The sequence below is a fragment of the Rattus rattus genome, chromosome 15 (genome assembly GCF_011064425.1).
Source record: "Rattus rattus isolate New Zealand chromosome 15, Rrattus_CSIRO_v1, whole genome shotgun sequence".
In the NCBI taxonomy this organism is placed as follows: Eukaryota; Metazoa; Chordata; class Mammalia; order Rodentia; family Muridae; genus Rattus; species Rattus rattus.
Window position 1 is genome coordinate 54,606,750 of NC_046168.1, and position 26,946 is coordinate 54,633,695.

At 46.6% G+C, this 26,946-nt stretch overlaps 1 protein-coding gene across 1 annotated transcript in view; it reads left to right on the forward strand.

Annotated features, from left to right (window-relative positions):
- Nucleotides 1–26,012, forward strand: part of Rnf165 (ring finger protein 165) — a 112,554-nt gene extending 86,542 nt beyond the window's left edge. The window contains 7 exon segments of the mRNA XM_032885731.1: nucleotides 4,422–4,504; nucleotides 4,507–4,531; nucleotides 13,881–14,013; nucleotides 16,207–16,311; nucleotides 16,577–16,672; nucleotides 21,386–21,492; nucleotides 21,925–26,012. Of these exon segments, the coding sequence (XP_032741622.1) occupies nucleotides 4,422–4,504; nucleotides 4,507–4,531; nucleotides 13,881–14,013; nucleotides 16,207–16,311; nucleotides 16,577–16,672; nucleotides 21,386–21,492; nucleotides 21,925–22,042 (667 nt within the window). The 3' untranslated portion in view covers nucleotides 22,043–26,012.
- The last annotated feature ends 934 nt before the right edge of the window (nucleotides 26,013–26,946 follow it).

Here is a 26,946-nt window from a genome sequence, read left to right on the forward strand (position 1 = left end):
ACTTTATCATCAAGAGTATTGGATTTTTTCAAAGGCCCCTCTTTTCATCTAATGAGATGATCATGTGGTTTTTGTTTTGTTTTCCCTTTCGGTTTGTCTATGTGGTGGATAACATTTATTCATGATATCGAACCATCCCTGCATCTCTGGGATGAAGCCTACCTGATCATGTGGATAATCTTTTTGCTGGATTCTTGGATTCCATTTGCAAGTATTTTCTTGAAAAACTTGGCATCTGTGTTCATAAGAGAAATTGGTCTATGATGTTCTTTCCTTGTTGGGTCTTTATGCCATTTGATATCAGGATAATTGTGGTCTTGTAATACAAATTAGGAGGATTGGGGATTTAGCTCAGTGGTAGAACGCTTGCCTGGAAAGTCTGCAGAATTTGTGGCCCATCTGGTTCTGGTCCCCAGCTCAAAAAAGAACCAAAAAAAAATACAAATTGAGTTCAAATCCCTTCTGCAACCATTTTGTGGTGTCATTCCATCTGTATTGGAATCTGAACTCTTCTTGGAAAGTCTGGTAGAATTCTGTAAATTAAAAAAAAAAAAAAAAAAAAAAAACCATCTGGCCCTGAGCTGTTTTGGGTCGGGAGACTTTAAATTATTTCTTCTATTTCATTTGGGGTTATGGGCCTGTTTAAATTGCTTATCTGATCTTGACTTAACTTTGAAAAGTGGTATTTAGTCAGAAAATTACCCATTTCTTTTAGATTTTTCAAATTTGGAGGAGTACATGTTTTTAAATGAATCTCTCTACGATTCTCTGGATTTCCTTGGTGTCTGTTGCTATATATATATATATCCTTTTGTTTCATTCATTCATTCATTCATTCATTCATTCATTCATTCATTTCTAATTTTGTAAATTGGATATTCTTCCTACCTTTTAGTTAATTTGGATAAGGATTTGTTTCATTGATTCTGTATATTGTATTCTTTGTTTGTTTACTTCTATTTTGTTTATTTCAGCCCCGAGTCTGATTATTTCTTGCGGTCTACTCTTGGGTGTGATTTCTTCTTTTTGTCTAAGAGCTTTCTAGGGTGCTGTTGAGTTAGTAGTGGGATCTCTCTAATGTGTATTTCAATGCTGTCACACAGTCCTGGGACTTTACTCGTCCCTCAGGACCTCCTTCACCAAGTCCCGCAAATCCGTGTATGGTGCATATTCAATTTCCATTTGGTTCTAGAAAGTCTTTAATTTCTTTCTTCCTCTTTTTCCTTCTCTTTTTTGGAGGCAGGGTCTCACTATGTGTCATTGGCTGTGGTGGAATTCACTTTGTAGACCAGGCTGGCCTTGAACTCACAGAGCTCTACCTGCCTCTGTGTCTTCAGTGATGGGATTAAAGGACTGTCTCCTTATGCCCAGTTTAATTTAATGTCTGTCTTGACCCACTTTTCATTCAGTAGTGAATTGTTCAGTTTTCATGAGTTTTTAAGTTTTTTGTTGTTTTTGTTGTATTGATATCCGGCTTTAATCTGTGGTGGTCATATAAGATGTAGAGTGTTATTTGAATTTTCTTGTATCTGTTGAAACTTGCTTTATGTCTGAATACGTGGTAAGTTTTAGAGACAGTTCCATGAGGTGCAGAGAGGAAGGTATACTCTTTTGTGTTTAGGTGAAATGTTCTGTAAAAAATTGTTAGGCCCATTGGTTTATAATATCTGTTGGTTCCAGCATTTCTGCTTAGTTTTTGTCTGTTTGACCTATCTATTGGTATTAAGATTTCCCAATATTAGTGCGTGAGCGTCAATATGTGATTTGAGCTATAATAGTATTTCTTTTATGAACTCGGGTGTGGCTTTGTTTGGAGCACAGAAGTTAAGAATTAGAGTGTCCTCTTGGTGAACTTTCCTTTGATGAATGTGTAGTGTCCTTCCCCATCTCTTCTGATTAGTTTTGGTTTGAAGTCTATTTTGTCAAACATTGAAATAGATACACTAGCTTGCTTCTTTAGGCCAGTTTGCTTGGAATATCTTTACCCCTCCTTTTACCTTGAGGTAATGTCTATTCTTGATGTTCAAGTGTATTTCTTGGATGCGGCAGAAGGACAGATCCTGTTTTCACATCCATTGTCTTTATTGGGAACTAAGACTATTGATGCTGAAATATATCAGTGAACACTTAATGATACCTGTTATTTTGTTGTGGTGGTCATATGTACATGCGTGCAGTGTGTGTGTGTTTTCCCTCTTTGATTTTCTGGTCTGGGGTTATTTACTCCTTGTGTTTTCTTGAGTGTAGTTAACTTCTTCAGATTAGCATTTACCTTCTAGCTCCTTCTGTAGGGATGGATTTGTAGATAGATATTGCTTAAATTTGGTTTTATTTTGAAATGTCTTATTTTCTCCATCTATGGTGATTGAAAGTATTGCTGGGTATAATAATCTGGGCTGGTCTCTTAGGGTCTGTAGCACATCTGAAGAGGCCCTTTGGGCTTTTAAAGTTCCCATTGAGAAGTCTAATTCTAAATAATTAATTCTAATTAATTCTGATAGGCAATTAGGTATAATTCTAATAGGTCTGCATTTTATGTTACTTGGTCTTTTCCCCTTGCAGTTTTAAATGTTCTTTCTTTGTGCTGTATGTTTAGTGTTTTTATTATTATGTGTCAAAGGAAATTTCTTATCTGATCCAGTCTATTTGGTGTTCTGTAGGCTTCTTGTCCCTTGATGGGCACCTCCTTCTTTAGGTTAGGAAAATTTTCTTCTACAATTTTGTTGAAAATAATTTCTGTGCCTTTGACGTGGGTTCCTTCTTCCTATTATTTCTTCCCCTTCTATTCCTATTATTCTTAGATTTGATCTTTTCACAGTGTCCTAGATTTTCTGGTTGTTTTGTGCCAGACTTTTTTTTATTTAACATTTTCTGTGACTGAGGTACCCATTTTTTCCTATTGTGTCCTCAATGCCTGAGATTCTCTCTTTGTCTATTAATATTCTGTTGTTGAGACTTGCCTCTGAGGTTCCTGTTTGTTTCCTAAGTTTTTCATTTCCAGATCCCCCAGTTTGGGTTTTCTTTATTGAGTCTATTTCTACTTCTAGGTCTTGAATGGTTTATTCCTTCCCTTCCACAGTTTGTTTGAATTTCCATAGATTTCCATAAGGGATTCATTCATTTCCTCCTTGAGGAGTTCTGTCATGCTCACACAGGTGATTTTAAGGTCTTTTCCTTGCACTCCAGCTGTGCTGCATTACCTAGGGCCTCTCGAGGTAGGCTTGTGAGCGCTAGTGGAGACGCACTGTCCTGCTGTTACTGTTGTGTTTTTATGTGGGTGTCTAGGCGTCTGGGTTTGGGAAGATTGTAATTCTAGGTGCTGATACCTGGTCTTGTCTTTGTTGAATGGGTGTTTTGTTCCTTGATTTCTGTTTCCTCTCTGGTTCTTAGGTGAATGTGGTGGCTGGGTATTGCTGGGGAGGAAATTCTTCTGGGATCCTGACAGGTGTGGTCACTGGGGGTTCCAGGTAAAATGTGTTTCTAGGTATAGGGAGCAGACACCTAGGAATGGGGATGGTCTAGGAGAGGTGCTCAGGGGGTCTACAGGAGAGAAGAAAGCAGAGTGTTTCACCAGGGTCTGGTTAATCCCCTGGGAATAAGACAGATGGTGAGAAGAGACCGTGGCAGGTGGTCTGCTACAGAGCTGGAGGTGAGGCTGGGAGACTGTATCTGGAGAGAGGATGGTCAGGTGAAGATCTGCAGGTGAAGAGCCTATCTGCTTCCCTGGCCTCCACGGCCTTAGGGTTCTCAGGGGTATAAAATATTCATATGAAAAAGGACTACGATTCAATCTAGCGAGAACCACTCGGAATATATTTGCAAGTCTCTGTGGCCTGTAGTTTAACACAACTTATCTGTGCTGTCATGTCTGCCTCTGTGCTAGATCTTGAAGAGTCCTATGTCACCAAGTTTCTGGAAAGTTCCACTGTTTTCCTGCAAGAGAGTAAAGGGTGAGAGGGGAAATAGCTTTTCCTCTCAAGCTACCTGAAAAGAGATTCAGAGACTCCTAAGGGTGCTTGGGAGAACTCAACAACTGCTGGGTTCGGTGATAGATAGGTCCCTAGGCGTTGGTGACCAGAGGACTCGGGTGGCTGGGACAGGGTTGCAGGAAGTAAAGGAGAAAGGCTGCCATGATTTAGTGTGTTCAGGGAGCCCTTCCTGGAGGAGACTGGCTCTGACCTGGGTCTTGAAAGCTAGGAAGGGTGTGGTGGAGAGAAGAGCATGTTGGCAGCGGATGAAAGGATTTGGGGAAGCAGTTTCTGCCCACCTGGGAAATTCCTTGGTGTTTGGGAACTCCAGTTTCTGTAGGGGACAGCAGAGCGGGGCGTCTAAGGTAGGTGGAGGGGCGTCACACAGAGTTCCTGGGAGCTTGGCTGGCTCAGGCAGCCCTTCACACACTGACACTCTTGCTTTCTGTGTAGGCGGAGTCAGGATCGAGTGTCCGTCCACCCCCACCGCCTTCACCCCAGCTTTGACTTCGGCCACCAACTGCAGACACCTCAGCCCCGTATCTGGCTGAGGGCACTGACTGGTGAGTCTCCAGATGCTGGGGAGCTCAGGAGGGGGGGAAGAAGGAGGGAGGGACAGGGGTGGGGGGTGGGAGGGAGAGAGGGAGGGAAGGGGTAAGGAGAGACTTGGGGGAGGGACAGGGATGGGAGGGAAGGAAGAAGGAAGGAGGAACAGGGAGGGAGGTGGGAGGGAGAGGGTAGGAGGGAGAGAGGGAGAGAGGGAAGGAGGATGGGGCATGGGAAGGGGAGGGAGAAAGGGAGGGAGGGAGGGAGAGGAAGAAGGAGGTAGGGAGGGAGATCGTACCAGATCCATGGAGTTTCTGTTTTGCATGACTTTTGAATAATGCAGATTAGTCCTCAGTCCACTCCGTGGAACTGGGAACTCACTGTCCTGCACCAAGACTGGAGCTCAGTGCTCATGGTCCTGCCAGAAAGAAGGGAGACAGGATGTGAAGCATTGCCTAGGTTCAGTAGTGCCATAAACCACTGGACTCTAGAGGACAGCTTGGGAGGAGAATTCAGGGATGCTAGGGTGGTCAGGGAAGGCTTCCTGGAGGAGGTGGAGGGAAGAATCCACAGAGAAAGGATAGAATGTGAGAAAGGCAGCACAGAGAGCGTGACTTGGACCGAGGTTAGAGGTAAGCTTGGGGCTGCGGATGGGGCAAAGGAGAAAGGTGGAGGATGTCGCTGTGCCTTAGAGGCGGGGCCCTAGGGGGTCTTTCCATTGTCTGTACTTTTAGGACTCTGCAGCCCGTTCAGGGACTCCTAAGGGTGCTTGGCAGAACTTGACAACTGCTGGGTTAGTGATGGATAGGGCCCTAGGCATTGGTGACTCTCAGATGTAGCCCAGGAAAGATCTTGTCTTAGGAGAGTCCGACTAGACCCCCGCAGGCACTTTACAAACACATTCAGTTCACTGAGTATTGATAGGTAAAGGACATCATGCCTCTAGTGGATTTCTGAGTATCCGTTGCTAAGGTTTCTTTCCTGGGGAAGCAACATCCCATGCATTCAAGGTCCAAATGACAAATCAAAAGTTTGATTTCACCCAAGTTTGCCCTCAAGAACTGTCTTAGTTAGGGGTTCTATTCCCACACAAACATCAGGACCAAGAAGCAAGTCAGGGAGGAAAGGGTTTATTCAGCTTACACTTTCACACTGCTGTTCATCACCAAAGGAAGTCAGGACTGGAACTCAAGCAGGTCAGGAAGCAGGAGCTGATGCAGAGGCCATGGAGGGATGTTACTTACTGGCTTGTGTCCCCTGGCTTGCTCAGCTTGCTCTCTTATAGAACCCAAGACCACCAGCCCAGGGACGGCACCACCCACAATGGGCCCTCCCCCTTGGATCACTAATTGAGAAAATGCCTTACAGCTGGATCTCATGGAGGCATTTCCTCAAGGGAGGCTCCTTTCCCTGTGATAACTCCAGCTTGTGTCAAGTTGACACACAAAACCAGTCAGTACAAGAATCAACGAGTTTATTGGTGTACAGACAGGAGCTGCTTACAGGATCATGCATGACCCAAAGCAGCTGCACTGGGAAGTTCAATGATCCCCTCCCTCCTTCTACTGAGGGAAAGCCCTGTCCTGACTGGGATGCAGGCACAGTTGATCTCAGGAAGATGGAGGCAGTTTGGTTCAGAGGGCAGTGTATACAGCCATAGTTCTGTGAAGATGTCTCAATCTAAAGAAGGATGCACATATATACATACACTTACATACACACTTGCATTTGTGTGCTCATGTAGAGACACAGAAACAGAAGGGCTGTCATGGTAACGTGTGTCCTGGAATTCTTTGTCTTTCTTGTAACTTTTAGATAAAGAATACAGGATAGTTGGGATGGGAGGGAGAGAATATTCCTCAGTGGGAAAGGAGGGACACCTTTTTAAAAGCTGTGTCATCTTCCACACCTTGGGTCAGGAAAGCTGGTTCGGTCAGTGTGGCTTTGGAAGCTCCTTCCATGGTAGCTGAGAATGACACACAGCTTTGTTCTTGCTGGCTGACCAATTCCCGTGCTTCCCGGTGCCAGAACGAGTGCTGTAAGCATCCTCTGTTGTCTCCCATCTTCTGAGCATCCTCGGGTACTCTCTGTTAAACCGAACAATCTCTTCAAAGACAAATCACACTACTGCCAAATTCGGCCCAGCTTTTTCCTAATTAGCAGATTCAAATTAGGAAGGTTTAATTGCAGTCTGGATTAAATCCTGTCCCTCAGCAGTCAAGTCAAGTCAGTTTGGTTTAATTCAGCACACATGTACAACAGCTGAGTGAGTTGAACACAAATACAGGGTCCAACAGTGTATGTGGGACTACACAGGTGACAGAGAAGGGTCACCCCTCGAGGACACCAGCCCTGCCCTTGGCTTTCTTATCCATTCAGCCCTGCTCTTCTTTCTTGTTCCAACATTTCTGCCTTCCCAGGGGTCCCATTCCCTGCTGCCTTGAGGAACATGAAGAATGAGGGTCTAAGAGGCTGATCCATATTTCACCATCCTGTGGGGACCCACCCTGAGCTCAGCCTGCTTGTCTTATTCCCACTGGGGTTCTTCTCTCTTGTCATGAGCTCTGCTTCAGCAAGAGTGGGCCCAGTAGCCAGAAGGGTTTTTTCTTCCTCTTTTCTTTCTTTCTTTCTTTCTTTCTTTCTTTCTTTCTTTCTTTCTTTCTTTCTTCCTTCCTTCCTTCCTTTCTTTCTTTCTTTCTTTCTTTCTTTCCTTTCTCTCTTTCTTTCTATTCTTTCTATCTATCTATCTATCTATCTATCTATCTATCTATCATCTATCATCTAATCATCAATCTACCTATTATCTATCTGTCTGTCTGTCTGTCTGTCTATTATCTGTCTATCACTCTCTGTCCATCCGTCTATCTATCTATCTTCTATCTATTTATCTATTATCGATCTATCATCTATCTATTATCTATCTATCATCTGTCTGTCCATTTATGTATGTATGTATGTATGTATGTATGTATGTATGTATGTATGTATGTATCTATCTATCTATCTATCTATCTATCATCGATCACTCACTCTAACTGTATCCCCATCTTCCTCTATGGAGCATGCTTACCTGAAGAAGACAGCCTGGTTCTTAGCCAACAGAAAATGCACTGTAGGAGAGGCTCCTCTCACCGTCTGCAGGGAGCTCCTGGGAGGGAAGGGCTTGTCTGCAATAGCTACCACCCACCCAGTTTTTTTTTTTTTTCTTTAAACCACCAGAAGCCATTGAATTCTGTTCTGGGTCAGTCTAAGGGTTTGGCTTCAGGCCTGGCTCAGCCCCAAGTTTAAGGCTCTCCTGACCTTACTTTAGGATATCATATCTTTCCCAGTCAGTTCTCCAAGTACCAGTCTTGGCCTAAGAGTGAGCAGTAGCATCAGGCTTGGGAGATAAATCTCAGAGAGCTCCCTTCTCTACCCATGCCTAAAACCTGTCCCTGAAGTGAGCCACAGCCCATCCTTATCATGGTCTACAGTTCAGTTTGTCCCAACTCTGTGTCCCAGGACAGACTGTGCCCAGCTCCACCTAAGGACAGCTTTGCAGGTATCTGGGTCCTACAGGTAAAACACGATGGATTGCGAGGGCCTCCTGCTGTTCTTTCTCAGAGGCAGCCCTGTTTCTACCAAGTCCCAAGGGCTTCAGAGTCTGGAATCACCCAAGAATGCTGCTGGCACTTTGAGAGACAGGTTTCTGGGAAGAACGTACCATTCTGCATAGCGATAAGACCACGTCAGATTTTTATAAAAGTTAGCGGTGGAAATAAACTTGAGCTTGATGTTCGTACATGGAGGAAACGAGTCAGATATGTGCAGGAGGGGGCATAAGGGATCTCTGTAACACATCTCTGAATTAGTCTTCGAACCCCCAAACTTGGCTGTCACAGGACGGTAGCAACAGGAGAAAGGGTTATGACGGCTTCCGTAGGAAACCTTGTCTTCAGGAGCAAGTCTGATGCAAAATTATCAAGGGTCTGGCTTTGTAGATGCATTCCCTGGGACAAGGCTCCACAACACTGCATTTGCATTGTTGTGCTTTTCTGTCCACGTGTGTGGTCAAGAGAAGTTCCCTTGACAAGGGGCAGAGACTCTGCTTATCTGTGGGGATAAGGACGGAGGCTTATAGATCGTTGCTAGGGGTTGTGCTGGCTTAGTAAATTAATAGGACAAAAATTAGTGAGAAAGGAAATCATGAATTTGAAGGAGAGTGGAGAGAGTTTGGAGGGAGGAAAAGGAAGGGAGAAATGTAGTTCTATTATAATCTCAAAAATTAAAAAAAGAGTCTGTGAACTACATCCCCAGCTGATTGAGCATGAGCCCAGGAGAACATTTCTTCTCCTCCTCTTCCTCCTTCTCTTCCTTCTCCCCTCAACCCCCACTGTAGCTTTTGAAGTGGACCTTTCCGTGGTGACTCTTCTTCATTTAGCATAAGGATACATAAAGTTGTAGACTTAAAGATTTCCTAATTTTCATTCTGACTAGTACTGTTGGCTTATTCTGTGAATTATGAGGGAGAGGTTGAAGTCTACAGCTATAATTATGTGTTTGTTTCTTTGTTTTGTTTTTTACAAGATTATTTTATGTTGCATTTTTGCCCACCTGTAAGGATATCCTATGTGTGCAGTGCCCATGGTGGCCAGGAGAGGGCGTCAGATCCCCCAGAACTGGAGTGTCAGTTTATAGTTGATAGGTGGGTGATGGGAACTGAACCTGGGTCCTCTACAAGAACAGCTAGTGCTTTTAACCACCAAGCCATCTGTCTCTCCATCCCCTACTTGTTTCTTTGAATTCTGTCAGGTTTTGCTTCACTTTGATTTGTAAATATTGGGAAAATATTTCTCATCTATTAAGACGTATACAGTTAATTGTTATGTCTTCAAAATGAAATGACGTCACAGTTAGGTTTCTCTTTGGTTATGCTCCCTGGGTCCAATTTTGCTTTGTCTGATATTGACATAGCCATTCTAACTTCCTTCCAATGGTGCCTGCTTCTTTTTATTTCCTTCTGACTCAAATAAAATAAAAAAAAATGAACAAATAAATAAATAAATAAATAAATAAAGGTTTATTTGTTTTTTTACCCTATTTTAATAAAATGGAAAATAGAATCTTTGCTTATACAATACATCGCAATCACAGTTCCTCTCCCCTCCACTTCTCCCCCTCCATTTTGTCTTCAGAAAAGAGCAGGCCTCCAAGAGACAACAGCCAAACAGGGCAAAACAAAACACAGTAAGACAAGGCAAAGCCCAAAACATAAAAAAATTAAGGCGGAGTTTTGTTATAGATCCCTGGCTGGTCTAGAACTTTCTAGACTTGGTGTACCTCAAACTCATAGAGATCAGCCTGCCTTTGTCTCCTAAGTGCCAGGATGAAAGGCATGCGCTACCATGGTCAGCTACCTTTCATTTTTTTCTGTCTTTGTTTTTAAAATATCAAGTGGTTGACTGTTGTTTTCCAGATAAAAGTCTGTGCTCATTAATAGGAATATATGGGACATTTACATTTATTGTAATCACCCACATAGTTAAAGCTGAACGCACTGTCTTGTGCTTTGTTTCTGTTTACCTTGTCTTCTTTGTCTATCATGTGCCTTCTTCTGGATTTGTTCAATGCTAGGAATAAATGCTAGGATGCTAGGCTCACCGTTGTGCCACTAATTTGTTTATTTTTTTTTTTTTTTAGTTTATTAGTACTTAGCTTACAAATATGTATACTGTCACCCTACCCTAAATAGGTTATATTGCTTTGTGTGAAGTAGAACCATGCACTAAAAACTGTATATTTACATTTCTCCTTATACATTCTCTGCTATTCCTTCTATGGTGATATGTATGTATGTATGTATGTATGTATGTATGTATGTGTATGTATATGTGCATATATACTATAACTAGCACAATACTAACAATTTTGCTTTAAACCAGTGGTCTTAATTAAATTAAACTGAGGTTTAATTTGTTTGCATTTTTTCTTTTTGTCTGCATGCTTCATTTAGATTGTTTTTATCTCTGTCCATTTAAATCACTAATCTGAATCTGCTCTTGACCCAGCCCAGTGAAGTTTCCATTTCGGATGTTTCACTTTTCGTCCCAGGAAGATCCACTTAGGCAATTTTCTGAAACCTCTTTCCCATGCTTCCACTTCTGTCCATGTACTTGAAAATAATGGCTATTTTTAGCCTCTTTATTTGTGCATCCCACCATGACCGTCACTCTCTCGAGTTGGGGTATTTCCGAGGTTTTTTTTCCCCTACTGAAGGACACTTGTCCTTCTTTTTAACATGAAGTTATCTCCTATGGAGCAACGGCCATCCTGAGCTGTAGGTTACTGAGTAAGTGGGTTTGCTCGTGTCGTTTACGGAGTGTTGGTAAACTTTGTTCTGACGCTCGTGGAAGTGCTTGAGGCTATGTTAAGTCTCATTACGGCAGATCTCAAATACCCCTGAGTCAGCAAGCGCTCTAGCTCTGCCTTGATGGAGCTTACGGGCCAGCTTTACAAGATTGTTCCGGGCTCTGCTGAATGCCCTTAGTGATCCACTAGAAGTCTCATTCTCAAGCACAGACTTCCAACGTTTCTCTATCTGTCTGATTTTGGGGAACCATTCACCATTTCCGTGGGCGCTTTTCGCTCAGCCTGTGGGACGACGTCACCATACACCAGCTGTTCTCCACCTTCCTAATGTGGTGACTTCATGTGGTGGAGACCCCCATAAAATCACTTTGTTGCTACCTCATAATTGTAATTTTGCTACTTTTACGAATCGGAGTGTAAATATGTGTGCTTTCCAATGGTCTTAGGTGACCCCTGTGAAAGGGTCATTCCACCCCAAAGGGTCACGACCTATAAGTGGAAAAACACTGCCCTATACACATAGAACTTGCTATTCAGCCAAACCTCGAGGGGGCAGTGCAGAGCTCCAGAGCGATCTTCTGAAACCTCTTTTGTAGTGCACCTTCCTGCTCTTGGGAACACCGCATCTGGGGTCTCAGAGACCTCAGCTCCCCTGCAGGGAGACTCCTGCAGTAAGCCAGTGAGTCCAGAGATCACCGGTCTCTGCTGAAGGACCAGTGTGCCTCTCTGGTTTGGATGCACCGTCTCAGGCAAAGGCAGTGAGTTGTAGGGTCACCTGGCTTGCAGCTCTGTATGGTTCATGCAGCCTCTGAGAGCAGATGTTGTATATATTCTGCCTAGATTTTCAGGGACTTACAGTGAAGCACAAAAGCAGTCTGCTACCTAGAACCATGGCTGGAAGCAAAAATGCCTTTAGTGTCTGTCTCTCTCTGTCTCTCTCTGTCTCTCTCTGTCTCTCTCTGTCTCTCTCTGTCTCTCTCTCTCTCTCTCTGTCTGTCTCTCTCTCTCTCTCTCTCTCTCTGTGTGTGTGTGTGTCTCTCTCTCTCTCTGTCTCTCTCTCTCTGTCTCTCTCTCTCTTTCTCTCTCTGTCTCTCTGTCTCTCTGTCTCTCTGTCTCTGTGTGTTGTGTGAGTGTGTGTGTGTGGGTTTCCTTCTGCGCTCTCTGTTCTTTCCCAGTATTCGTTATCTCTCTCTATCTCTCTCCGTCTCTCTGTCTCTCTGTCTCTCTGTCTCTCTGTCTCTCTCTCTCTCTGTGTGTGTGTGTGTTTGTGTGTGTGTGTGTGTGTGTTTGTGTGTAAAAGCTCACTAAGAAACTAGTTTGCTCCTCTGGTAGAGTTCCACTTATCTAGATTTGGCTGCTACGTCCTGATGATGTCACCTCAGATAGTCCTCAAAAAGGAGCTGTGGCAGGCCATGCCTGCACTCCTGACATTTCGGAGGATGAGGCAGGAGGACTGTGAGTTCTCTTTCATCCTGGACTACAGAATAAGACCCTGTCTTAAGAAACCATAAAAAGTCCCCAGTTCTCTCTCCCTCTCCCCTCTCCTCTCCCCCTACTATCCTTCTCCCTCCCCATCTCTTCCCCTCTCTAATTTCTTAGCAGACGCCACTGTGTTTTTCTGTCAGAAAGTACACTGTGGTTGCCTGTCCTTCTGTGATGTCAGCATCAGTTGATGATCTCTGTCTGGATCTTTTCTTTGGAGGATGCACAATGGTGGCAGGTGATTTAATCATCCCTTATTCACATGCTTGCTGGAAACTTCTCTATGGAAAAGTCATCAACTATTTGGTTACTCCCAAGCACGGCTGCTCCAGTCTCCCTTCTTGCTCCTGGTCTTCCGGGCCAGAGCTGCCCCCCTGACATCCCTCAAAGAGGATAATTTCGCTTGGCATCATCTCAGCCCACATTTAAGTGTATCTGGTGGGCGTCAATATCTTTCTGTAGTGACAGCCACTGACATTACCCAACCCTGCTGGTGGAGCCTCTTCTAGAGGATTCCTTCTGCCACGACCCTGGTGCACATTAGTGGCGCTCCTGCTTTTGGTTCTGACAGGATGGTCCGGTTTCTCTCTGTGTGTTTTCTCCACAGACCCAGAATAACCTCCATGTCTCATTGGCTGCCAATTCCCCTCTGTTTCCTTTGTGGCGATCTAAGTTCTTACCTGGCACCATTTTTCCTTCTGTCTACCCCTCCGCCTTTACCTTTACCTGCAGAGCTGGCCTCTGAGCACCGCCTCAGCTCAGCCTCTACATGTCTGGGAAGACGTCGCTTCGTCTTCAGTTTGAAGTTCCTTTTTGCTGGGTGCAGACTTAGTGCTTGACAGGTCCCCCTCCCCCCTTACTGATGCTCTCTCCTTCTCTCCTGACTGCTTCGTTTATATGAGAATCTATGATGAATCTGCAGCTACGGAGGGCCCTCTTGCTTTAACCGTGGGTTCATTTTAAGCTTCTTTATCGGTTTGTAAAATTGTAGTATGCGCTTGGATGGAGGTAGTTTCCTTTGTGCTGCTTTGTTAGAACTTTCGGATCACTCTGAGCCAGTGGGTTTATAGTTTCCATCCGACTTGGGGATGTTTTAGTGAGGCCTGTGTTTAAATGAGGTGAGTTTCCCCAAACTTTTAGGAATGTGCCCGGGTGGGCTAGGATAGCTTTCTAACCTGTAGAGCGAGCGGCAGAGGGGCTCCCTCTGCTGTGGTTTTACTGAATGATGAAGATTTGCCTGGATGCCTTTGTGCTGCATCTGACCCGCTCCATTCAGCCTCTTCTTTGGAGAGAGCTTAATGGTCTGGGCTGCTCCAGGTGCCTCAGACGGAAAAAGTCTCAGACACGTGTTCAGGAGGAACATGGAGATATGGAGATGGCTCGCTGCGGGCTCTTGTTAAAAGAGTTAGTAGTGCCATTTCCCATGTCCAGAGGGGCAGAGCTGCCAGTTGCGTGCTCTGACTTTGCCCCAAGCTGATGCCCGAGGCGTCTTCTGAAACCCCCCGCCGAGTAGCTCACGAGGCTGTGTGCCCACAGGGATCTCAGTGTGGACGCCGCCAGCTTGAGTCCTGCCCAGTTCCAGGTGCGGCCCATTCCTCAACACTATCAGCATTACCTAGCAACTCCTCGGATGCACCACTTCCCCAGAAACTCCTCGTCCACACAGATGGTGAGTGACAGCCCTAAGGGGACTCTCTGCCCACTACACGCCAAGGGAGAGCTGAGGCCATGCTCCTCCGGTGCCCAGGGTCCTCTGAGTCCTGGCTCCTAGGCAGACCAGCCGCTGCCCTCCACTCTCAGCCCCAGTTCTTAATCCAGCTTGAGGGAGTGAGCGACTGGTCCAAAAGCTACCACTGCTGAAGGGGGTCAAGTAGAAGAGGCAGCATGGCATGCTGAGGTCTTTGGGGAAATGCCCAGTGCTGAAAGGCTCTGTCCTGGGGCCGAGATGGCTCAGTCAGTAAATGCTTGCTGTAAGAGCATGAGTCCCATTCCCAGCACACGTACAAAGCTAGGCACGGTGGTGATGTTTGCTTAGAAGACCAGAGCTGGGGAAGTGAGGCACGCAGATCCCTGGGGCTCTCTGGCTAGCCAGCCCTGCCTTCTCAGTGAGCCCTGGTGCTAGTGAGAGCCTCAGTCTCACAGAACAAGGAGAGCAGCTCCTGGAACACTGAAAGTTGACCTTACACACACACACACACACACACACACACACACACACACGCTCCTGCCTCCCTGAATATGACTTAACTTTTTTTGTGAGCATGAATGTAGGGACTACTCTGTGTGTCTCACAGGGCTGGTGCGAGGGTCACAGCGCAGGCCACCCCCTCCCCAGGGACAGCCTTCTTGGGGCTATAGAACCCTGAATGTGCTAGAAAGATCAGGTTGGGTTTGGGATTGCAAATGGCACAGAAGCTGCAAAAGGCCAACGGAAAGTCTTATTTCTAGACAACTCCACACTGTTGTCCTCTCAAAGAATCCACCTTCTCAGTCCTTGTATCCTGTATCCTAAGACACTTGGACAAGCAGCCCCTCAGAATCTTGTGAACTCTGAGACTCCATGGTTCCCATTTGACAGTGTCTTGGGGGAAGGAGCACTTACTGGGCGTTCGCTACAAGCAGACTCGGTTATGAGCATCTTGCATAACTAATCTTGCTTCCTTCTGCCAGCAACCCGGGACAGTCAGGCATTTTGTCTACTATTCACATTGGCAAGCTGAAGCCCAGAGAGGTTAAGTAACTGGTCCCAGTTATGCAGTGTGCGGCTTGATGGAAGTCAATCTGGCTCCCAGCCTGGGTTTTCAAGGGATGAATGAAACAGGGTCAAACACGTTTGGAACTAGAGTCTGTGTCTTAGGTAGGGTTTTATTGCTGTGATGAGACAACACTACCATGGCAACTCTTGTAAAGGAAAGCATTTCATTGGGACAGGCTTACAGTTTCAGAGGTTTAGTCCGTTATTGTCACGACGGGAAACATGGCAGCATGCAGGCAGACTGGGTGCTGGAGAGGCAGCCGAGAGTTCTGCATCTTGATCCATGGACAGCAGGGGATTGTAAACCACTCTAGGCTTGTAGCTCGAGCATAGAGACCTCAAAGCCCACCCACAAACACCCTTTCTCCAACAAGGCCACGCCCACTCCCACAAGGCCACACCCACTCCCACAAGGCCACACCTCCTAATAGCGCCACTCTGTTTGGGCCAAGCTTTCAAACACGCGAGCCTGTGGGAGCCGTTCTCATTTGAACTACTACAGTCTGTATTTAAAAGACTAATATTTTGTTCACTGTGGGTTTGAAAAAATTCTTTTTACTTAGAGACGACTGGTAAATTACAATGCTATTTACCAGGTGGCTGACTCTTTTGTCCTTGGCACTGGTGCTGACCCTTAGCCATCCTGTTGCTCTTGGAGACAGTAGAGGAGGCTCCTGCTACCCAGCTGCCAGGGTCTGAGTCTTGGCTCGGTCGCTTGCTTGCATGAAGCAATTATTTAATCTACCGGCACCTTTTTCACCCCATCAGTAGGACGGGGGTTATAATGTTCCTGCAGTTTCCATCAGTTGAGGTGGGGGAGGTGCTCAGTACAGCACCACTGTGTAGTTGGTGCTCAGTCAGGGAAAGTGTCCCTGTGTTAGTGACTAACCCTTCCGATGCTGTCACTTGCGGGAATGCACAGTACGCACATGCGCACAAGCTTGGCTCTGCATGAATTGGGTAGAACACAAGAGCAGGAGGGGCTGCCCTGCTGACTGCAGCAGGTCCTGGGTGTGCTGGCTGGCGCTTGTGGCAGGAGAGGTTGCTCACTGGGCCTAGGAGAAGCCTGGGAGAGTCATTCTATCCACTCTGTTCTCGCCCTCTCAGGTTGTCCATGAAATTCGAAACTACCCTTATCCCCAGCTTCACTTCCTCGCCCTCCAGGGACTAAATCCTAGCCGGCACACCTCTGCAGTTCGGGAGAGCTATGAGGTAGGTTGCCCCGTAGGGCACTGACTAGGTGACCACTCTCTCTGCCTGACCTGGCTAGTGGATAGATTTGGGTGGTGGGGAGCCCTCGGGTTGAAAGTAAGAGAGAAAGAGAGCACAAAGAGAAACTGCGCTGTTTCCACGGCAGACAAGTCTTCCTGCTGGCAGTGTGCCGGCTTCCTGCACATATCTTCCGACTCGCTCATCACGTATGTTTATCTGTGTTTGTGCACACCGAGCGCATGTGTCTGTGTTTCCCTTTTCACAGGAGCTGCTGCAGCTCGAGGACAGGCTGGGAAACGTGACCCGAGGAGCTGTACAGAACACCATTGAGAGGTTCACCTTTCCCCACAAGTATAAGAAGGTGAGGCTGTAACGGCTGGCCAGGGGCGTGGGAAGGGAGTTGTCCGTTGTCTGCTTGAACCAGCCTCGCTGTCTGCTGGGGACACAAACCAAAGGCCAGGAGCCTTTGTTCTGTCTAGATGCTCTACAGCTTGTCGGGTGCTTCAGGGTTTTCTCATTGGCCCACCTCGGATGCAGTCAGCAGGGAGGATGGGAGCCCTACGTAGGTTGAATGTGTGGATGTTGGCTGGAGTGCTCATGTGTGTATTTGAACATCACTGTATTGTCAACGAGGGTGCTGAGGGTACCTGGATGAGAATGGGGGACAAGAGACACGAAGAAGGACACCAAGACAAAAGTCTGATCAAGGCAACAATTTTATTTTTTCCCAAGGCTGAATTTATATCATAACAGGGGTAACAGAGGGAAGGGAGATGTGGGAAACATTTACACAGGCCAAGGACACAGTACTCGTGTGGTCAGCCGATGTCAACAGGATGTTGGTTTCTCAGAAAGGTTACAGGTCATCACATTGGGTATTCTGACATCAGATGTATTTCTCAGCCAGGTCAGAACTTTATCATATCATTATTCATCCTGACCACCAGATTTGTATTAGTCTTCTGCAGTTGGCTGGGGATTTTCCATGAACCCAGTCATACTTAACTCTAACCATAATAATAACATCAATAATGGAGGGTTTCAAGGGCATCGCTCCCAACACTGTATCAGTCCTGTGGGCACAGGGGCTCCTGCACACAAGGCTAATGTTCACCTTAGAAAATAATTCACAGTTCAATTACATAAGGACGAACGGACAAGGAAGGCCTCTGTACTGTGTGGGATTGGGCTCTTCCTGGGATATTTGAAAGTTACAGAACTAGGGCCTGTACCCATTGACCTTTGAAGTAGAATCTGCCTGGAGGGCTGTTATCCAGAAATCAAAGCTTTTAAAGCATTATTTCAATGAAAACAAATGAAAACTTGGAAGACGCCAAAAAGTTCTTTAATGGGTGAGTAGGTAAACACTCATGGTGGATTGTTATTTTACAATAAAAGGAAATAAGCTGTCAAAAGTGTCGAGGGAGCTAAATATACACTACGTAGTGAAAGAAGACAGGCCCAAGGCTGTAACTGCATACTCTGAACTATATGTTCTAGAGAACAATACTACAGAAAAGGTTAAAAATAAAATAAAATAAACCCAAAGGACCAGTGATGGTCATCGTGGAGGGAAGGAAGAGGCAGAGCGCCAGGGAGTTTTCAGTGCAGAAAGTGGTCTTGTGTGGCATCCTGGTGTGAACAGGTGATATGAGGCATTTACCAAAAACACACGAGGGATCTCTGGTTTGTTAGCTTGCCCTTCGCTGTGACAAAATCCCAGAGAAAAACAACTTTAATGAGAGAAAAGTCATTTGGGTCCTGTCTTAGTCAGGGTTTCTATTCCTGCACAAAACATCAGGACCAAGAAGCAAGTTGGGGAGGAAAGGGTTTATTCAGCTCACACTTCCACATTGCTGTTCATCACCAAAGGAAGTCAGGACTGGGACTCAAGCAGGGCAGGGACTTGGAGGGAGGAGCTGATGCAGAGGCCATGGAGGGGTGCTGCTTACTGACTTGCTTCTCCTGGCTTGCTAAGCTTGCTTTCTTGTAGAACCCAAGATCACCAGTCCAGGGATGGCACCACCCACAATGGGCTGGGCCCTCCCACTCTTGATCACTAATTGAGAAAATGCCTTACAGCTGGGTCTCATGGAGGCATTTCCTCAAGGGAGGCTCCTTTCCCTGTGATAACAACAGCTGGTGTCAAGTTGATACACAGAACCAGCCAGTACAGGTTCAGAGTTTCAGAAGTTTGTCCACAGCTTCTTGTTTCTGTTTCTAGGCCTGTATCCTGGTAGTTGGGAAGCAGAGAGAGTCTAGGGATGCTGGGAAAGGAACATCCCCTTCCAGGGAACATCCCCAGTGACCTACTTCCTTAAACTTGGTCCTACCTCCTGGTTCCTTCCGCCTAATAATGCCATCGAATTAGGAATGCATCCTGGACTAATCAATCAATAAGTACAACCCTCTGTGGGGCCAGTCACTTTCTAAAGTCAGGAGTGTGTATTATTATTATTATTATTATTATTATTAATATTAATATAATAAACATTTCAGATCCAGCAGGGTGGCGGCAGCACATGCCTTCACTCCCAGAACTCAGGAAGCTGGGGCAGGCAGATCTCTAAGTTGGAGATCAGTCTTGTCAACAGAGTTCTGGGGTTACTCAGAGAAACCTTGCTGCCAACTGTGTAAATTATGGAAGCTGTATCCCTACACTTCCCACATACTCAAATATCTATCCCTTTCTCAAATCTCTACCGGGGTTAAAGACTAGTCACAGTCTCACCATTAAACTTAAATCATTTAATATTAAAGAAGGTGTTCTAGACTTAAGAGATGGCTTTTAAGATGGCATACAAACTTAAAATGAAAGCCGGTTTAGGTACAAAATTATAAACCTGTTGCGATAAAACAGGTGATAAAGTATCCCAAAAAAGTGTAGTGGACTTTTAAATTAGGTGGCCACGCCTCCTAATCCATCCCACACAATTCAAGCAAGTGGGGACTGTGAGTCCCTGAGATAAAGGGCATGGATACATTTAGGGATTAAAACTCAAGAAAGCACCAGGGGAAGCACACTGAAGAGAAGGTGCACGGAGAATGTAAGGTAAGAAAACATTCATAGGCTTAGAACCCAAATCAAATGTCAAAACAGTCAAAAATTTCAAGAGATTAAAAGGTATGTTTACTACTGATAAAACTAGAAAATATAGACATTACAATCAAAATATACGAAAGGAACAAGAAGTAGGAAGAGGAACGAAAGCCAAGTATAAGATTAAAAATCTAGGTTATCAAACCAGGTGTGGTGGCGCACACCTTTAATCCGGGTGCTTAGGAGGAGGCGGAGGCGGGGGCGGAGGCGGGGGGCGGGGCAGAGGCGGAGGCGGAGACGGAGGCGGAGTCATAGGCGGAGGAAAAAAAGTCAAGATTGTCAAAGTTAAAAAGAGATATTGATGGAATGAAAGGTGGATGGAGCGTGTATATTAAATAACTTCTGACAAAAAAAATAAAAATGGAAGTTCTGTAGAAAATGGAGAGAAAGACTGAAGAGACTATAGACAGTAAAAAATATGTGAAAACAGAGAGATAAATATTAAAAATAGCTAAACAAGACGCTGTTGTTCTGAAATTAAGACAGAAGAAGGAAATCATGAAAAACGGTGAAGAGCAATAGAATCTGGGCGTATGGTTGGGGTGGAACACTGTTAGGCTGGGCAATTCTTCTCTTGCAGGGCCAGTCCTCCCACAAACACAGCGGACCCTTCAGCAGGCAGACCATCCTGACTCTGTTAATACTAAAAACTCATGTGTGGCAAATGTATAGGACAATGGGTACAGCTTGGTTTTCTGGATAGAGGGACTTTGCAGAAGTTTGGCATCATTTGCCGTGGGGCACATGAGCCAGGCCTCCATCAGGAATAGTAGGTTTCCTTGTGTGCTCTATCCCCAGGAGAGCACCACAAGGCTAAATCAGAGTAGGAACTTTTGCACTTCCAACCAGAGTAGGAAATCCTGACACGCGGGTCTGACTCCAGGGTCAATCTCTGGTCTTCATCTTAGGACTCTTTGGAAAATGACTTTGCAGTTTGTCTCGAGAGAGGACAGAATGGATGGTTTTCCTTCTGTGGTCCCTCTCAGACTTATCCGATGTCTGTGGTGTTGGGGACAGGGACATGGAAAGTGGACCAATTTAATTTAATAGTTAGCTGTCTCCTTCTCCAGAGTATTGATTAAGCAGCCATGGCATGTCTTGCACTTGGCCACATGTACCAGGTGAAAGCTTTCTGCAGCGTGCTTAACTGTTGTCGAACAGTGGTTCAGATTGTGGCGGTGGAGAAATTTTGTGTTCATAATGAGAGTATAGATGAACAGACATTAGTGGGAAAGAGAATGAATGAGTGAATTGAGTGAATGAATGAGTGAATGAGTGAATGAATGAATGAGTGAATGAATGAGTGAGTAAGTGAATGAGTGAACGAATTAGTGAGTGAATGAGTGAGTGAATGAATGAGTGAGTGAGTGAATGAATGAGTGAGTGAGTGAATAAGTGAGTGAATGAGTGAGTGAATGAATGAGAATGAGTGAGTGTGAATGAATGAGTGAGTGAATGAATGAGTGAGTGAGTGAATAAGTGAGTGAATGAGTGAGTGAATGAATGAGTGAGTGAATGAATGAGTGAGTGAATGAATGAGTGAGTGAATGAGTGAATGAATGAGTGAGTGAATGAGTAAACTAATGAGTAAATGAATTATTGAGTGAATGAAGAATTCTGGACCTAGAGGTAGGTGTGGATGTTGAACAGGGTGTGAGAGGAAGCAGTCAATGTGAAGGAGACAGGGTAAGCCAAAATCCACACGCCATAGCTTTGCAAAGGCAGACTGACTAAGACCCTGTCTCTTTTGCAAACAATGGGCCCTTGACCACCACCCCAGTCTGCTGGCCTCTTCCTTAGCTGATTTTAACTTTCTCCAGAAGCAAGAGTGAAGAGTTGGGGGTAAGGATTTAAAGAGATTGGCTTCTAGGGAATGGAGAGACTACCAGAGTGGGCGGAGGTTGTGGGCAAAAGCCAATTGCCAGCAAGGCTCTGTACCATGTGACTAAAACCTTTTTCTTTCTGTATTCACAGCGAAGACCCCAGGACAGCAAGGGCAAGAAAGATGAAGGGGAGGAGTCAGACACAGATGAGAAATGCACAATTTGTCTGTCTATGTTGGAGGACGGGGAAGATGTGAGGTAAGAGGCGGGTTCCTTGACTCTCCACATCCCCCTCCCTGACACCCCCCCATTTCTCTCAGGGATATTAGAGACTAGTCACTGTCCTGCACACTCAAGAAAGGAGGCACACACATGGTGTGTAACTCAGGGTGCCAAGTGTGTTAATGGTGTCTCACAGTTGCACTAGTAAAGTTAGGAATGTTCTAGATGTGGTAACCATGAGCACGAAGTCAGGGAGACAGCGTGTGATATTGGCTTGGATGGGACTAGGACAAAGCCAAGGCTTTTTTATGGAAGAGAACTCTGAGACTTACTTCCAGTCATGGTTTCCCACCTCAGCCACACCCTCGCCCCAGAGTCTGGGTTCCAAGAGCTCGCTTTATCAAATCCGCAGTGGTCCCCATCCCCCTGCCCCTGCTGCTGGTCACCTGACTCTTCTCTTTTTTCCAGACGCCTACCGTGTATGCATCTCTTCCACCAACTGTGTGTGGACCAGTGGCTGGCCATGAGCAAGAAATGCCCCATCTGCCGAGTGGACATTGAGACACAGCTGGGAGCCGACAGCTGAGGGAGGAGCTAGCCAGTGGACGCCCCATTTCCTTCACCAGGTCCCCCCCACGGCCATAGCCCTTGCAGCCAAACTTTGCCTTCTGAGCCATTTGACGTAGAGAAGAAGCCTGCAAGCACATTTTGTGGAAAGAGGAGTTGGTAGCGGTGTCTGAGGGAGAGGAGGGGTAGGGAGGACCCACCCATCCGGAATGGTGACTGCCTCATCGCCTTGCTGTGCAGCGGGGAGGGAGCTGGCCGTGCCCAGAGCAGGGGCGGGAAGGGGGGGCCCAGCTGCTGAGGACTAGATGAGATGGCGATCGCGAGGGTACTAGCTGGTGATCGGCCCCTCAGTCCTGTCCTTCGAGGGATTGTGTATATACCTCTTGACCACGTAGAAACCATGTAGGGGTCTCTAGCTATTCTGTGGATGGCAGCCAGAGCATGTTAGCTTAAGAAAAATGTCGTGTGTGGTGCTCTTGTCATCTGTGGTGGACATGTCGCTATTACTGAACTCGCACCAAATATTTCTCATTGAGTTTCTTGTTTTGGTGCCTGACCGAACCAACCAACCAACGACAGCCCCAATCTTCCCGTCTTTATGAGCGAAAAGAAAAAAGAAAAAGAAAAAAAAACAAAGGTGAAAAACAAAAAAGCCAAATCCTGTTTACGGTGAAAAAGTTGATAATTTTTCACCCAGGTTGGGAGGCGGGAGGGGAGGGGTCCTCGTTTGTTGTTTTTGTTTCTTTTTTTCCCTTGGGCTTTGTTTCTCATGTTTACAGTGCACGGAGTGTGTGGGAGGGGCATCTGAGAAGGGGGTGGGGCTTAAAGGGAGCGGACTGTCTCACTGGGTTTCTGAGGCTTTCAGGCAAGGGGAGGAGGTTCCTAGCTGGTGAACGGGTTCCCCATCTTGCAAGGGTTCCCCAGTCTTCGGGCCTGTGGCTTAGCCCCAGAAGTTTTCCTAGGTTCCACACGGAACCAGGAAAGACAATGCCTAGAGCTACAGCCTACCCCATGTTCCCGGGAGCCAGCAGCTCCTGCTCGCCCTAGTTCCTAACTCTCTATCCTGAGCTCCCACCTTGCTCAAAGAGGCAATGTAGCCACTGCCTCCCTATGCAAAAAAATAAAAATAACCAGATGATACAGACGGAATAGCTTCAGCAGTGTAGACTCGGCCTTGGCTAAAGTGCTCTCAGTAAGCACTTAGGGCTCAAGTCAAGTCTACAACCTTGGGAGTAACTTGAGCCTCCTCCAGGATCCTGCTTGATTAGACAGACCCTCAGAGATGGCCGTTGTTGCGAGGCTCCTCGGCTGGGCTGGGAGGCCAGTGCCCCTAGCTTCGTGATCCTCTGATTCTACTGATATCTTGGGAAATTCCTTTTCTTTCTCTGTGCCTCAGTTTCCGCCTCCTTCCATTGGGGAGAAACAACCGTGTGTTCCTATCTCCCCCACTCCTACTTCACCTAGATCTGAGAGTTAACACCACCCAGCCCCTTCTGTACTCTCTATTCTCTCATGGGAGCCTCTGAGTGTTTAGTGAAAAAGGAGATGAAAAGTCCCAAGTTACACAGTATTAGTGTTTGCTTTCTGTACCACTGAGAGAGATGGGAGGACAGAATGGCGGAGGTGGCGGAAATCTGCCTAATTCTAACCCGACTGTAGCTCTTAATCATGTGCAGAAAATGCCAGGTCGCCCTCCTCTTCCTCCTCCCCATTTCCCTCCTCCCTCTCCCCCTTTCCCCTTCCTCCTCCCCTCTTCCCTCCGCCCCTCCTCCCACCCCATCATTTGCACTGCTCTCAGAATCTACCCTGACCTCAACCCTAGCCAATCTCAGTGCCCTCGTGTGCTAAGAGATAAAAGGAGAAATTCCACCAAGTTAAGTGAGCCGAGGATGAATCGTGACCAAAAAAATGACAGTGGCTGATTGGACTTGAGAGAGATCCTTCCAGGACAAACATCATGAAGGAATGGCTGCCTGTCTACTCTGGTGTCTCAGAGAATCCCTGTGGACTGCCGATGGCCAGGAAGGGGGCAAGTGATGAGGAAGATGATTGCTCAGGCGATATCTTGGCCTGGTTGGAACTCTGAGGCATGGAGGAACAGCCAACAGTGCTTATGGTGAAGGTCAGGAGTACTGAGCGTGGGCCTTGGTCAGCTCTGGTTGCTGTCCGTGGTGAACACCGCCTCCAGCATAAAGGCTGGCTGGGGAAAGAAAGTCAGGATGTCAGAGCGCTGCTGACAAAAAGCCACAAGAACTTGGACCTCTTCCCTGCTGCTTCCTTTTGGCTGTGCCAAAACCAAGATGTCCTCAGATGATGGCTGTGGCTCAGAGGGTCGTTGGGGTGGTCCAGGTGGGTCACTGCTCTCTGAGGCCACTCTCTGTTCTTTCCTTTGAAGCTCTCCTGAGAGGCTGGGAGGGAAAGGGGATTGGCAGGGACCCAGGAGGGAACTGGAACCAGTGTCCCAGATTCTAGTCCTGGCTCTTCAGTGGCAAACTGGGAGATGCTGGAACCCCTGTCCACACCCCAACGGCTTGCTGGGCCTCAGCTCCCTCAGCTGTGACACAAGGAAGTTGATTGGATGTTCCCTAAATTTCTCCCAAAACACATCCTGTGATTCTGCCTAACATCAACACATCGTTCAAGTTGTAGAGCTGCTCTTAGCAGACCTGCTTCTGAGGCAGGCAGAGAGGGCGGGATGGTTTCTTCTTGCTCCCATTTGTGCGGGCTCTTTGAACCCCAGGCTAACATTAGGACTTGGGCAGGGAAGGGGTTGACCCTCCATCCCCTCCCCTCTCCACCTACCTGGGGTCCTTGTGCCCTGGAGCAGCACTTAGAGCCCTACCACCCCCGGTTTTGGCGCAGCCAATTGGGTGGAGAAAAAGCCAGTGCCTCTGCTCAGTCCTCAGACTGGTCAGGAAGCCAGAAGAGTGGAAATGAGGTAGGGCCAGGCCTCAGCATCTCACATCCGCCATCTCCAGGAGAGACATAACGCAATTCTCCTGCTCAACTCAAGGGACTCAGACCCTTTCTGACTGAGACGCATGAGTGCCTTTGACAAGTTGGGCCTCCTAACCGCAGCCATGGCGCAGCAGGTCCACCTAGGACACCAATCAACGCAACGCCACGAATCCAGCTGGGCACAGGCAGAGGGCAGCTGGGGCTGCACCTTCCTCCACCTGCCAAGGCTCCCTGGTCACCCTCGCCACCACCTGTGACAGGCCTCAAGCTCCTCTCCGCAAAGGCCCCCAGCCTCCGTGCGAGCATTCCTAACTACGCCTACCGAACAAGCACAGTTTTTTCAATGGTGAAGAAAAAGCACCAGACTTTTTTTTCCTGAAGAAATCCCCCAAGCCCCCCCGCCTGTGGGACAAACATTCCCCATGTGGGGCTGTAGCAACGTCTGTCAGGTCCCCCCTTGTGTTTCATCTCCTGCGCGCGCGTAGAGCAAATGCTAGAGCGATTTCAGCTGATAGAAAAACAAAAAAGAAAAAAAAAACACAAAAAAAATAAAAAACATGGCACGTTGCTAGTTTACAGGGTTTTGTGAGTTTAAATGCCTTATATTTAACAATCATAATTTATGACTAACTTGTAGATATCGTGGGTTCTTATTTAATTATTTTTATAGTTGTTTTGCATTTTTAATTATAATTTATTTATTTAGAAAGGACACTAATGTTTTTTATTGCTCCTATTACCTCATTTTGGCGTCGTTTCTGGGAGTGGAATGCTTTGCATGCGTTGGTACGATGACAACTGCGAAACAAACAAACAAAAAAAAACCATTTTAAATAAAAGTCTGCGAACTTTATTTTGTCCAAACTATCAGGGTGTGTGATTGCAAGCTGTCCTACTGTGGTGCTGGCCTCTTTGGATACATTCCATACGAAATGCAAACCTTTGATTCTGTATGCTGTGATCTAGTGAAAAGCTCCAATATAGTGAGTGTACTTAGCACATAATATAAATATAATTTGCACTCGTCAGCAGACTGGGGTAATCCTTTCACTTGCCACCCCTGCCACCCCCTCCCCCAGGCCTCTTCCCACCTCAAGTCTGCTTTCTGTCTTCCCTCCTGTCCCTACATTCCCAAGCCCACTCATCCCCCGTCCCCTGAGGACAGTGTCAGTGCACCGGAGGTTACTAAGCTATACTTGGTCTCCCACTCCTAAGATTTCAGAACTGGGATCCTTCAGACAGAATGAGCATGGTCATCTGAAAGGCAGGGGAAGCCCGTTTTATTAGGTGGGGGCCAGAAGGCTTCGGTCTTCAGACCAGTTCTGCAGCAGGCTCCCCGTGATCAAGGGCGAGTCAGTCCCTGGGCCACCTGGGCCACCGAGAGAGGGAGGCTAGAAGGTCGATCTCTTGGGTGATCGCCCAAGAAAGAACATGGCAGAGTTCCAGGTGAGACCACACAGGTGGGTCTCTCTTCCTCTTGGGAAAGATGAAAAGGGAAAGAATGGAAGGAAGACGAGGAGAGTGGTGGAGAACGGAGGGGTCCAGTTAAGACTTAATTACCTTAGAGATCTGGTCGTAGCAGCCATCCAGAGTCCTCTTTATAGGGCATTCTGCAGGTGTTAGATAGATACGTCCTTGGGTTTGAAACATGGACCTCAAGGTTAGGTGGTCAGTCTGAGATTACCACAAGAGAATCCAGACTACGGGGTAGGGATTCCCCAATCCCAAATCCCACCCCACTCCAAATCTTGTCTGGAGCCTTTGTGTTTGGGATACCAGTCACTGACAAGAACCCCGGGAGCAGAATTGTATCCTGCTTTCTCCCCAGCACTTTCCCAACCCTATGCCAACGTTTCACGGAGGCTGCAGGCAGGGACGGCCTGCTGTGGACCTAGAGGGTTCTGACTCCAGTTCCACTAGTTGTGTGAGCAATGGTGAGGAGACCTTGAGGAAGTGGACCCTGGA